The 14,288-nt window shown below is 43.0% G+C and overlaps 1 protein-coding gene across 3 annotated transcripts in view; it reads left to right on the top strand.

The window, feature by feature from the left end:
* OSBPL6 (oxysterol binding protein like 6) overlaps positions 1-14,288 on the top strand; it is a 347,856-nt gene that overhangs the window by 309,897 nt on the left and 23,671 nt on the right. For all 3 annotated transcript variants that reach the window (XM_073633825.1, XM_073633824.1, XM_073633827.1), the window contains 4 exons: positions 259-512; positions 1,959-2,096; positions 9,624-9,687; positions 11,621-11,699. In XM_073633825.1, coding sequence (XP_073489926.1) covers positions 259-512; positions 1,959-2,096; positions 9,624-9,687; positions 11,621-11,699 — 535 coding nt within the window. The remainder of the gene's footprint in view (positions 1-258; positions 513-1,958; positions 2,097-9,623; positions 9,688-11,620; positions 11,700-14,288) is intronic.

The following is a 14,288-nucleotide window of genomic DNA, read 5'->3' as shown; positions in this document are numbered from 1 at the left end:
GAATGGAGCCTTACTGTCTGTGTGTCTGCTGGAAAAATTTGACAGTCTTTTTTTTTTTTTTTTTTTTTTTCCCCGGTAGCCGATTGTCTTTATGACAGAGTGAGGGGAAATCCAAAATTTTACAGTTGACGCCCAAACAGAGTTGGTTGGAAACTGAACTGGAAAATATGAACTGTGATATCTTAGAATGTGTTGTGTAAGTACACAATCTACATCTTTTTACCCGTTATGGTCTAATAGTTATTTTCTGTTGCCCAGTTCTCAATGGTGAACTGTTAGGTGGTGCTTTTAGAACTGGACGCCGGATGAGCCTTCCTGCACCTTCACCTGACACCAGCAATATCAACCTTTGGAATATTCTAAGGAATAATATTGGCAAAGACCTGTCCAAAGTCTCCATGCCAGTGGAACTTAATGAGCCTCTTAATACTTTACAGCACCTTTGTGAAGAATTGGAGTACAGCGAGCTCTTGGATAAGGCCGCTGAGACAGATGATCCTCATGAACGTATGGTACAGTAAATGTTTTGTGGGGTACTGTACACACCTTTTGACACCATTGGGTTTATTTAAAGCAAACCTTTCAGTACTAGTATCTTAATAAACCAGCCAGAAAACTAGAAATGCAGGCACAAAACCTTTGGGAAGTCCTCTTGTGTGCCTTGGGAACCCTCATATGCAAATTTTGATATTTCTAGCACTGAGAGAGCTAGTCTACCCTACTTTTTCCTTTTATCCCTGTTGGTCAGTAAGGGTCGAATTTGTGTTTCAAAATTATGTGTTGCCTGTATGTTAGTCATGAGGCTAGTCTAGTAAGAACAAGATACTGGCAGGTAGACTGTAGCACTTTAAAATGTTTAAATTTGTATGTATGAAAATGATTATTGCATTTAAGAGGTTGTAAACCTCCAAAAAAAAAAAAACCCAAAAAAACAAACCCAGCAAGACAAAAGGCATAATGAGCTAGTATACATCGCATACTAGCTCACTATGAAATACCTCAGAACGATGCCCTGAATCGGCGGTGGCACTCCGAGTACACGGCGGACATCTTCCACCAGAGTTGCTTCCGGGTTCTGCTCGCGGGAGCCGCCGGTCACGGCACAAGTCCTGAAGAAACGGCACCAGCGGATGCTGGTGTGTCTTCTAGCAAAGGGGGTGGGATGGGAGGGGGGGGGGTGGCTACAGTGACAATATCAAATATGCATATGCATTTTTATATTTGTTCAAAAACACTTTTGTTTCCCTTTTAATATGTCTGTATGTGCTTAATGCTTTTCTGTGATATGTTAAATGTGATGATGTGCACATATACAGCAAACTTCCCTGCAAATTCTAGCACCATTGTAATACCATTGCTTTCTTTCACGTGATGCTTTGATGTAAGGGAAAATTAAATATACAGATTTATTATTGTAAAAAAGCATTGCACAAACTGCATTTAACCCATACAAGCCACTTAGATGTCACTGCCCTTAGAAGGAACCAGTGAAAACAGAAATATGGAAGCTCCCATTGCCACTTTAGTTTTTTAATGTGCATGTTATGTGTTGTTTACTGCTATGGCTAATTAACTGAGCTGGAACAAGCATGTAGGGGACAGTTTAGACTTTTATAAAATTTCAGAGGTTGTGTGTTTATCTCAAGTTAGTGACTCACCAACTACTGAAGCAAGAGTGAAAACAAGAGGGACAACCTTCATACATGCAACTTTTAACAAGGAGTCCGCAGTGCTGTCGTCACCATATCACTGTCTTTGCAGGTTGCTGTGAGACCTGAGAGATGAGATTTGATTGGTTGACATGGACAGTAATGACCTACAGATTACAGCTAATGCCTTTGGCAACCAATCAGACAATGATGCTCTTTGCACTCCTCTAACAAAATTCATACATAACAAAATTCTACATACACACTTCAATGTCTGAAGGGTTTATCATTCCGCATTCTGTTTTTCAGGCCCTTATTGCTGCATTTGCAGTCTCAGGATATGCTGCCACGTATTACCGAGCTGGGAGCAAGCCTTTCAACCCTGTGCTCGGTGAGACTTATGAATGTATAAGAGAAGACAAAGGATTTCGATTTTTTTCTGAACAGGTGAAGTTGATTAGTGACATGGAACTGTAACACAAGTTGGAGTTTTTCACATCTGTATCACATCAGATTCATTCATCCAAACTGACATTTTAGTTTTAGCTACATGCCTGTGACTTGAATTGTATGCTAGCTTCTCATATCTCTGAGACTTCATGGTGGTGTGATGTATGAACTTTGGCAGGAGATCTCACTCCTGGAAGCCCTATTGAGTTATTCAGCCCAACAGCATCCTCCATTAAGGCTCTATGCACACTAGCTTAAAAAAACGTTGCTTCTACAGAAGTTTTGTGTTTTGCCTGTAGAAGCAGCTCAATGTTATCCTATGTGTCCATGCACATTAGGACATTAAGAGGCATAATTTGAGCTCAACGATTAGGCTCCATGCACACTAGGAGCAGAAAAAAGTCAACGTTTTTAGGTTAAAAATGTGGCATAAAAGACGCAAATTGAAAGCATATTGTACAAACTTTAGGCGAGTCTATGAGAGTTTAAGAGCATTTTGTTTATAGGCGTTTTTTGCCCTATATGCCCCTCTGCAAAAGCCAGGAAATGATGTTTTTTTTTTTTTTTTTTTTTTTACTAAAAAAACCGTTGAAACTTGACCTTCAGAAGAGATAATAGAAGTTTAGGAGAGACTGATGTGTTTATAGCTCCTAAACTTCTCCAGAAAACGTGATAGAGAAGGTTTTTTTTTTCTGTTTTCTGTTTTTTTTTTTTTTTTTCTGTCCCCATGAACATCCCTGACAGAAAATGCCTGTAGTAGTCATAATGTGCAAAGACACAGAACACAATAGAAGTGCTTCTAGAGGCAGGAGAAAAAAAAGTCTGTAGTTTTTTTTTTAAAGGGGTTGTAAAGGTATTTTTTTTTTTTTTTTAAATAACAAACATGTTATACTTACCTTCACTGTGCAGCTCGTTCTGCACAGAGTGGCCCCGAACCTGGTCTTCTGGGGTCCCTCGGCGGCTGTTTCAGCTCCTCCCCGCAAGCATTTACCACCTTAATGCGAGCTCCCTCGCATGGTGGTGAGTGCTTGCGGGCGCGCTCCCGTGATACAGCCGGCGGCTATAGCCGCTCGCTGTATCACTCGGCCCCGCCCCCCGGCGCGGCGCGTCATCGGATGTGATTGACAGCAGCGCGAGCCAATGGCTGCGCTGCTTTCAATCCATCCACTGCAGCCAATCAGCGACCAGGCTGAGCTGCAATGAAGATGACGAGGACGAGCAGCGAAGATTCGAGGCGTCAGGTAAGTAAAACGGGGGGGCTGGGGGCGGCGGTACTGTCAAAAGTTTTTTCACCTTAATGCATAGAATGCATTAAGGTGAAAAAATTTTTACCTTTACAACCCCTTTAAGTCCAGTGTGCATGGATCCTAAGAGGCAGAAAAAAAACCCTTCTGTTTTGCGTTTCTGATTGGAGCTCACTGGCAGAAGAAACGTAACTCCCGTAAACTCGTCTAAACTTTGTACAAAAAATGCTCTATATGAGCATCGTTTACTCGACTAGACTTTTTTTAAGCCCAGTGTGCATGGAGCCTAACTCATTTTCTGGTGCACTGTTGTATTTGATCAAATATGCTGCTCAAGTATGCTCTATATGCCTTTTTTAGTTATATCTCCTGATTAATTGAAATGAATGTCTGAATTAAAAAAGGCTGTTAAGATCTTTCCAATACTTGGTGAATACTATTTTCAAACATGTAAAATAAAGCATAGTATTAAAATTTTACCTGCACTGACATTTAATAAACCATGAGCAGGAGTATAACATAGGCAACAAATAGGGTCCACCTGTCCGGTTTTGACTCGGACAGTCCGGGTATTGAGTGCCATGCCTGGGTTTCCCTCTGCCTGAGACCTGGACACCAGTGCCGCCGACAGGGGTTACCACGGGACCTCCTGTAGGGGCCCCAGTATGCAGGGGGATCCGAGTGGTGGTGCAGGGGGAAAATTACAGAGGAGACAATAGAGAAGGGAGAGAGAGGCGCTAGGAAGCCGCTGGTGTGGTAGATTTTAATAAATGAACTGTTTTAAAACAATCCATGTGTCAGAGCAGTAGGCATGTCAGTCTGTGAAGTTCGCTGCCAGCAGTCTCCCGATCCACACTGCTATCACTGAATCACTGGAGGAAGCCAATACCAGGATACAGAGGCCCGGAGTAAAACTCAAGTGAACGGTCAGTCTGGGACACTGTGACCAATCAGAGCGTTTCGGAGGTTTAACCACACCTCCATCATCAGAGGCTGACAGTTCATTGGAATTTCCTGCGCCGCCCTGTATCGGCTTCCTCCAGCGATTCAGTGATAGCAGGAGAGCAGTGCGGATCGGGAGATTAGTGGCAACTGCACTGGGATCCCTTGATACACCAGATCTTTGCCCTGGGATTCACTGTGACATGGAGATCCGCTGGCACACAGTAGTAATTGATCATGGTTATCACTGCATATATCTGCTGGAGGCTGCCAGTAAATGGTGAAGCCCCATGATGGTGGCTCTCTCTCCACAGTGATGTCGAAAGAAGGCTGTCGGTGAAAGGTGGAATTCTCTGCTGTCACTGAAAGTTGGAGGTCTGTGATCAATGAATGCTGGAGTCAATCATTGAACTGTAGAGCCCTCCAATCATTGCACAGTGGTCTCTGTGTGATCATTCAATTGTGGGGTTCAGAGCAGTCACTGCATGGTGGTCTCTGAGCATTCATTTATTGGTGGCGTCCTCTATCGAGGGTACAGCAGTCTCTGTGCATTCATTCATTCCTCTGGTTATTGCACGGCAGTCTGTATGCGGTCATTTTCTGGTGGATCATTGCATGGTGGTCTGTGTAAGGTCATTCATTGGTGTACTCCTCTGATCATTGCACAGCGGTCCCTGTGCGGTCATTCATTGGTGTAGTCCTCTGATTATTGCTGGGTGGTCAGGAAACTCATGTGAACGGTCAGCCTCTGATTATGGAGGCGTGATTAAGCCCCTGAAACGCTCAGACTGGGAAGCTGTGAACAATCAATCTGACAGTTCTCTGGCGTTTCCCCACAGCTCTCTATCAGCTTTCTCCAGCGATTCAGTGATAGCAGTGTGGATCGGGAGACTGCTGGCAGCAGACTTCACAGACTGACATGCCTACCGCTCTGACACATGTGTGAGTGTAATACAGATTGTTTTTAAAACACACATTCAATTTAAGAAAAGCGACCGCACCAGCGGCTACCTGGCGCCTCTCTCTGACTTCTCTTTTGTCTCCTATGTAATTACCCCCTGCCCTGCTGCTCCAATCCCCCTGCTGATTGGGGCCCCTACAGGAGGTCCCGTGGTACCCCCTGTTGGCGTCCCTAGGGGTATTGGGAGGGGGGTGCAGGATTTGTGCTGGGAGGGGAAGATGATTTGTAATAGGAGGGGGTGGGTTTAAGTGCTGGAATGAGGAAGAAGGGGGGATTGTTCTTGGACTGGGGATTTTGGGGATGGTGGACGGGTACTTGTGCTGTGGAAGGGGGAAGAAAATTTGTTTTTGGGGGGAATGGATTATGGCTGGTGGAGGGTGAGAATAAAGACTAGTGCTGGATTTTTTTTTTTTTTTTTCCAGGAGAGGGAGTGGGGTGTTTGATGAAAGGGTAAAGTGGGGGAGAGTATTGCTCATGGAGGGAATTTTGCACTCTTCTTACACCTACACTGTGCAGTACAGACCCCTGACTCCTGCATTCTTTTTGTACTCATGACTCCTAATATACATTACAGGCTCCTGTCTGCTGCATTGTGTTCATAGGACTCACAGGCTCTATTAACACCTAGGCATTCCAGATTGCAGGCGGAACCGCCATGATTCTGCCCACGATTCCCAAAATGCCGCAAATTGCAGGACGTGCTCGCGATCTCTTTACTTTCAATGGCACCCCAATCGCGGATCGAAACTTATTTTGGGTGACAGGTACCCCATGATTCTGTTTGCGCAATTTTTTTGCGATTTGTCAGGCGACAATCGCAGCAAAATCGTGCCGTGGTTGGAGTGCCATGCCGTGCACCATTAAAGTGTTCGGGTTTGGCTTGAAGAAAAGGTGGCAACCCTAGCAACAAAAGGTGTTGGAACCCTTCTTTATCTTTTAGGCCTCTCTGGGAGCCTCCAAACCTGCAAGTGCTGACTTGAGCTGAGAAGTCAGTGTTTTGGTCCACCCCCTTGTTTTTTTATTTTTTTGGGCTAGTGAAGCCACTAATCATGCTGATCAGCCAATAAATACTGCAGATGGAGGCAAAGCATTAATAATTGATACCCTAGCTGCAGCTGGAACTCTGCAGGTTTTTGTTGCTGTCAAGGTACTTTAGAAGATAAATCAAGGTAAGTATCAGCACCTCTGGCTTTCTGAGTTTGAATACGTTTCAGTGTTTAATAGGAAAGCAGAGGGACTGGCATGAACACCAGGTATTTCAAACAAAGGAAGCACACAATGAGAACAGGATACGTTTTCATACATGTTAATGGTACAGCAGGCACATATCAGGAATATGAAATTCTGGGTTGATATATTCATTATATTTCAATATACGAGGTTTCTTCAAAAAGTGTCCTATTTTTTATTTTTTTTAACTCTATTATGCATAGAAAAAAATTGCAGAAACTTTTTGTACTTACCTTTTTCTGCTGTCCTTTCCACCAGAACGCCAATCCTCCACTGGAGCTTGCTAGGAAAACCAACACTTCAGGATTTTCTCCCCACCCCACCAGCGCTAATTTTTTTTCACCCACTGACCTGCACATCACTACAGGACACAGTGAGGGCGCTGGGTGCTTCCAGGCAGGGCCAGGACAAGGGGTGGGCAAGAGGGATGGCTGTTCCAGGTGCTGCAGTGTCTATAGGAATCGCCACTCCTGTCTGCCCAGAGCTGAAAGCACTGAAGAGAGCAGTAGAGAGCCGGGAAGAGCTGCAGGCTATGTTCCCTCTGCCCCTACTTCCAATGCAGCTCCTGTATTCAGAAGCCGGCAGCGGTATTCATATGAATACAGGAGCTGCACTGGATGGACAGAGAAGAGGGAGAGGGAAAAAAGCCCTCAAAGCCCTGTGCTAGATGAGGCCAGGTGAGGAGGAGACAGCAGAGAACTGTGAGTGGGTGAGGTGGAATTCCCACTTCTTCTTCTCCAGCTCATCCTTCCTGCTAGAGCAGCTCCTGACTGTACACGCAGCTGCTGGCTTCTAATGCAGTAGCGCTGTGAGATCAGGACTGTGGTGGGCTTGCTTACCTGCCCCTTTCACTCATCTTACTGTTATCTGCCCGGCGAGGCAACAGCTCAGATGTGGTTCTGCCTGTGGTGTGACATCATCCTGAGCTGTCAATAAAGGATTGATGGAGATTGCTTAGCAAGTTCGATCTGGTCCACATAGCGATATTCTTAGACCATGCCCTATATTTTATGAATCCTGTGAGTATATTTGTCACCATCCTAAATCTAACAGAGAACATTTAGTTGGGCCTGTCCTTTTTGTTGTACTAAGGTATTGCCGCATGTCTTGGAGTTGTCCCTCTCCATAAACTGGGAGTGATTTGAGAGCAGGAAAGGATTGAAAGATTCGAATTGTCCAGTGTATGGGAAGGAGAGGAGGAATGAGCTGCTATAACCTCTTATAATTTGGAGGTTTAAAGTTGAGGTGAGCATATCCTTTGCACAGTGTGGAGGTTCAGCGATCACCTACGAAGCACGGAAGATTACAGTGTGGTCTGAGGTTTTATATAGTGACTTTTTTTGTTTTCTGTGGTAGCACAGGTAGACACTATTAGAGCAATTATGGTTTAGAGCACTTTTTTTTTTTTTTTTTTTTGATGTTCTATTTTTAGGTTTGAAGAGCGCTGCATTGTGAAACGCATTGTGGTGATACCGTGCTCTAAATTTAACTTTATTTAAAGTGGTTCGGTGTGCCCAGGGTTAAACCTGCAAAAGTTGCTTTTTCCTCCCCTTTTTTTCCCAACATATTAAATACTTAATTCATAGCTAGGTGATCTGCCATAAACAACCCGTCACTTCTCCCTAACATGTGTAACTATATACTCCTTTATGACTGGCATGCATGCTCTGATATTTGGTTCTGGCAAACTGGCACAAGCAGACCAGCAGAGGCAAACACCACTGACGGAAGGTCCTATAAAGTCACTGCACACTTTCAAGTTCATGCAAGCGCAGTCATTTTGACAAGTGGATGACTGCTGGGGGTAGGATCTCCTAAGTTCGCACATAATGGGGGGGGGGCGCCAGTTGGAATCTTTGGGCACTGGATGACCTTGTCCTGGCACTGCTTACAAGGAATGTCCAGAACATCAAAACACATTCAATCTGCATGATGACCCGGCATTCACCCTTCAGCTCACTCCTAGTAGGTGTCTAACATCCTTCACCAGGAAACCAGTCTGCACATATTCCTGTAACCTTATGGTGGGAAGACTCCTCAAACTCCCTTGGTTTAACCACCATAACGTAACTGCTTTACACTTCACACTGTTCTGCCAACACACATGAAGCCCACAAACTCTGCTCTTATTGGCTGAGTACTTTGATGGTAGGACACCTGGAATGACTGTACACTACACTTCTCTGGATGCAATTAAACTTTTTCCACTTGTGTAACACATAAACTGGAACAGTAATAGCTTGGCAATTCTCTTACAAGGTGCAGACTCTTAAATTCCGCCTTACACATTACTTTCAGTTTGTATCCTGTCATTACAGAATCGTATCAAAGTTTTGCAGATGGTTTCTCTGAGTGAATACTTAAAGCAGGCCTGTGCTTTGCCAGTTCAGGCAAAAGCAACAGGTTTACTTTATTCCCCTCTCCCCTGCAGCACAAATGCTTTCATTCATATCCCCAACTACTCCGTTCAAACATTGACAGTTAGAAAAGAGAGCTTTGTGTAAGCTTCAGGTCCCTCTATTCAGAGCTTACACAAGGCTATGGCCTGCCTCCCTACTCCCATGTGACAGTGCTGGACAAAAAACCAAGCACCGGCACTCTCAGAAGAGGCAGAAGAGCTACACAGGAGTCTCAGGAACAAAAAATAAGTATATACTGCTGGGGACGGGGACATGAAGGCAAACCTGTTGCTTTGCTTTGCATTGGCAATGCTAGAGTTTCTTTAAAGAATAGTCCACCCAGAATATCTGTTGTGGATGGATGCTGGTGGACCAAATCAGCCACACAATTCCTATATTTCTTGGGAACTTCACCACTGCAGCATACTGACTTAAAAAAATGAATGTAATATACTGATAATGTAATGGCCACAACTTGTGAGTGAAGCGGGAAGGTCCTCAAGAAAACCAATGGGAAATTTATCTGACTAAGAACAGAAATACCAGTTTTGGATGGACTGACTCTTAAGTTTTAAACATACATTAGAAAAAGTTTTAATTCCTAATGAAAAAAATGTATGTGAATAGCCTTGACTGTGATGACCGGTAGATATTCAACAAGTAGAATACTTTGAGAATATTTATTCTTATCTAAAACCAGTTCTTAAGACATTTGACAATAAAACCATGTGATTTTTTTTTTTTTCAGGTTAGCCATCATCCCCCTGTTTCAGCCTGTCACTGTGAGTCAAAGAATTTTGTCTTCTGGCAAGGTATGTTTTACCCTAGCTTTCCCTTTTCTTTCACAACAAAATCGGCTTTGTTCACTTTAAACGGTCAGTCCACCCTTTTTCTGTTTTGGGTGTATTCCAGAAGGTTAATTCACATAGCAGCATATATCTTTTGCAAATTGTGATGTTCTAAAATCTGACTACTTGCCTCAGTTTGTACAGGGAGTATTTAATTATTTCACATTACAGAAGTATGAGGATGAACACGATTCATGGTAAAGTGGGCAGTACCAAGAATTCCAGACCTATTCATTGATCTATAGATAGAATGTAAACTTTTGGAGGACTGACCCTGTGAGGAGCAGTAAAGTTAAAGGGTTTTTTGGGTTTAAGTAATGTGTTAGTGTGTGCCTCAGTGTGACAATAGACATCTAGGAGAACTCTTTCCCCCCAATGTGCGGGGAGCTGCTCTACTTCTGCTTTTCACTGTTTTGATGAAAAGTCAGGTTGGTTGTCAAGGACCTTGCTGCATGCTGACCAGCCCCTGTTTTCATTGTGACATTCTGAGTTCTGCATGCAAACCAACTGATCTGCCTTCAATGCCACCACATGGGGATTAACATACTGCTGGTGTGTAATCACCCAAACTTTTTGACAGGTGCATGCTCATTTCAGTTGCCTGTATGATAGTGGTGCCAAACCGTAAATTGGGGGGGTGCTTATTATAAGGCAGCAAGATCCTTGACAACAACATTGAATTTCCTGCACATTTTTCCTATGATTAATAACGAGCCAAGCATTGAGGCACAGAAGCCCTTGTAGAAGGTGCTAATTACATTGTAGAGCCCAATGAGGGAATAGTTTTAGAACTACTTTAAAATACATAATATTTTTACCTTAGAGGTGGGACCAAAATCACCCAAGGTGTTTTTATTGTGACATGAAAGTGTATTTAGGACTTGTAAACATGAGCAAGTGAATGCATGCCAAAAGGTGAACCTGTGCTTTGCTCATGCAGATTGTAGCAAGGGATTCATGCTGGCCCTTCAGCTACACAACACAGCTACCATCTCTTTGTTCATACCACTGCTCCATTCTTTAGAAAAGCTATGTTACACACTTGGCACATCAGAAAGTGGGAGAGGATGTGACTCACTTTCCTTCTTCCACATGACAACCCTTGTGTTGGCAATTGGCCACTCAGGAACTCAGCACTGTCACATGGGAGGTGGAGAGAGCGTTGTCAGCCCTGTGTAAGTTCCAAGTAGCTATTTCACATTCACATGAGTGAATGGAGCAGCATGGGGCAAAAGGATAGGTATGTGCTTTATGCGCATCTCCTGGGCCTGATAATGACATAGACCTGTTGCTTTGCCATGCATGGGCAAAGTTCAGATTGTCTTTAGGGTGGTTTGGGGGAAAACTGCTTCACACAGCAGTGTAGGCTCTGTTTTCGAAGGCTTGATTGAAAGTAAACAAATATCAATATGATTTTGTGGATTTCTAAAAATGCTGCACTCCAGATCCTTAAAAAAATGGTTAATTTTGGTAGCGAAAGCCAAACACCAATGTAAACAAGCCCTTAAAGTGTATATAAATCCTAACCATGAACTTCTTTTATTTGCTACCTTTTGGTTTGGCAAATATCCCATTAAAAGCATGTTATTATATATGTTCAAGTGCAAAAAAAAAATATCTGTTGATTATTCAGAGCTGCCTGTACAACACTTCCTGTGTTATCTCAAGGAGTATACAGAACATAGGAGCTGGGTGCATTTCTGGCAGAGAAACAGGCATTTTTCTGTACTTGCAGGGTCTTTAAAGGAATAATAAAGGGAGAAATGTGCATATATTGCAGAATGTATTGTATGATTTCTTTTTTATTTTATTTTGCACAGATATACATTTTATTTGTTCAAGTCTTTATTGTTATGTTTATTCCAGTCATTGACTGACTGCTAACTTTTACTTTCAGACATCAGATGGAAAAATAAATTTTGGGGAAAGTCCATGGAAATATTGCCTTTTGGAACAGTGAATGTTCTCCTTCCAAAGTAAGATGTCTATTTTATCCAGTTTTTGGCTGATTGTGAAAAATGTGATTAACTGTACTGTAGCTCTTGTTCATAGATCATATTTCCCACATAGAGTAGTATGATGTCTGAAAACTAGCTGCTCACTCAATCCACTCAATACCTTTAACTTCCCTTATCCTCTCTATATCTCTAGAGTTTCATTGCATATCCACCTTTACAGTGCCTTAAAAAAGTATTCATACCCTTTGAAATTTTCCACATTTTGTCACGTTACAACCAAAAACATAAATGTATTTTATTGGGATTGTATGTGATAGCCCAACACAAAGTGGCACATAATTGTGAAGTCGAAGGAAAATGATAAATGGTTTTCAAACTTTTTTACAAATAAACATCTGAAAAGTATGGCGTGCATTTATATTCAGCACCTTTACTCTGATCCCCCTAACTAAAATCTAGTGGAACCAATTGCCTTCAGAAGTCACCCAATTAGTAAATAGAGCCCACCTGTGTGTAATTTAATCTCAGTATAAATACAGCTGTTCTGTGAAGCCCTCAGAGGTTTGTTAGAGAACCTTGGTGAACAAACAGCATCATGAAGGCCAAGGAACAAACCCGACAGGTCAGGGATAAAGTTGTGGAGAAGTTTAAAGCAGGGTTAGGTTTTAAAAAATATCCCAAGCTTTGAACATCTCATGGAGCACTGTTCAATCCATCATCCTAAAATAGAGAGTATGGCACAACTGCAAACCAAGACATGGCCATCCACCTACACTGACAGGCCGACAATGAGCGCATTAATCAGAGAAGAAGCCAAGATGCCCATGGTAACTCTGGAGGAGTTGCAGAGATCTACAGCTCAGGTGGGAGAATCTATCCACAGGACAACTGTTAGTCGTGCACTCCACAAATCTGGCCTTTATGGAAGAGTGGCATTGTTAAAAGAAAGCCATAAGTCCTGTTTGCAAGGAGCCATGTGGGGACACAGCAAAAGAAGGTGCTCCGGTCAGATGAGACCAAAATTTTACTTTTTGGCCTAAAAGCAAAACGCTATGTGTGGTGGAAAACTAACACTGCACATCACCCTGAACACACCATCCCCACCGTGAAACATGGTGGAGGCGGAATCATGCTGTGGGGATGCTTTTCTTCAGCACGGATGGGGAAGCTGGTCAGAGTTGATAGGAAGATGGATGGAGCCAAATACAGGGCAATCTTAGAAGAAAACCTGTTAGAGTCTGCAAAAGAGAGACTGGGGCGGGGCAAAGGCTTACCTTCCAGCAGGACAACGACCCTAAACAGACAGCCAAAGCTGCAATGGAATGGTTTAGATCAAAGCATATTCATGTGTTGAGATGGCCCGGTCAAAGTCCAGACCTAAGTCCAATTAAGAATCTGTGGCAAGACTTGAAAATTGCTGTTTACAGACGCTCTCCATCCAATCTGACAGAGCTTGAGCTATTTTGCAAAGAAGAATGGGCAAAAATTTCACTCTAGATGTGCAAAGCTGGTAAAGACATACTCAAAAAGACATGCAGCTGTGTTTGCAGCGAAAGGTGGTTGTACAAAGCATTGACTCAGGGGGACTGAATACAAATGCACGCCACACTTTTCAGATATTTATTTGTAAAAACTTTTGAAAACCCAGCAGGAATAAAAATATAAAAGCAGCCCTGGCTTTAGTATTTGCCCCCTCCTCCACAGTAATTCCTTTTTGTCCACAAGATAGTAGGTGAGGTCGAAAAAAGACACAAGTCCCACCCACGTGTGTGATTATATGTCAGTATTACATTGTATATCCCTGTATGCTGCGGTTGTTCAGGTGATTATCTAATAGTTTCTTGAAACTATCGATGCCCCCCGCTGAGACCACCGCCTGTGGAAGGGAATTGCACATCCTTGCTGCTCTTACATTAAAGAACCCTCTACGTAGTTTAAGGTTAAACCTCTTTTCTTCTAATTTTAATGAGTGTCCACGAATCTTGTTAAACTGCCTTCCGCAAAAACGTTTTATCTCTGTTGTGGGGTCACCAGTATGGTATTTGTAAATTGAAATCATTTCCCCTCTCAAGCGTCTCTTCTCCAGAGAGAATAAGTTCAGTGCTTGCATCCTTTCCTCATAACTAAGATCCTCCAGACCCTTTATTAGCTTTGTTGCCCTTCTTTGTACTCACTCCATTTCCAGTACATCCTTCCTTAAGACTGGTGCCCAGAACTGGACAGCATACTCTAGGTGCGGCTGGACCAGAGCCTTGTAGAGCGGGAGAATTATTGTTTTATCTCTGGAATTAATCCCCTTTTTAATTCATGCCAATATTCTGTTTACAGCAGCTTGGCATTGCATGCCATTGCTGAGCCTATTTATCATCTACTAGAACCCCTGGTCCTTCTCCATCCTAGATTCCCCCAGAGGTTCTCCCCCCAGTGTATACATTACATTCATATTTTTGCCACCTAAATGCATTATTTTACATTTTTCTACATTGAACCTCATTTGCCATGTAGTTGCCCACCCCATTAATATGTTCAGATCTTTTTGCAAGGTTTCCACATCCTGCGGAGAAGTTATTGCCCTGCTTAGCTTAGTATCGTCTGCAAATACAGAGA

The sequence above is a fragment of the Aquarana catesbeiana genome, linkage group LG06 (assembly GCF_042186555.1).
Source record: "Aquarana catesbeiana isolate 2022-GZ linkage group LG06, ASM4218655v1, whole genome shotgun sequence".
NCBI lineage: Eukaryota > Metazoa > Chordata > Amphibia > Anura > Ranidae > Aquarana > Aquarana catesbeiana.
The sequence above is the reverse complement of the archived record's forward strand: the minus strand, read 5'-3'. Positions and strand labels throughout refer to the sequence as shown.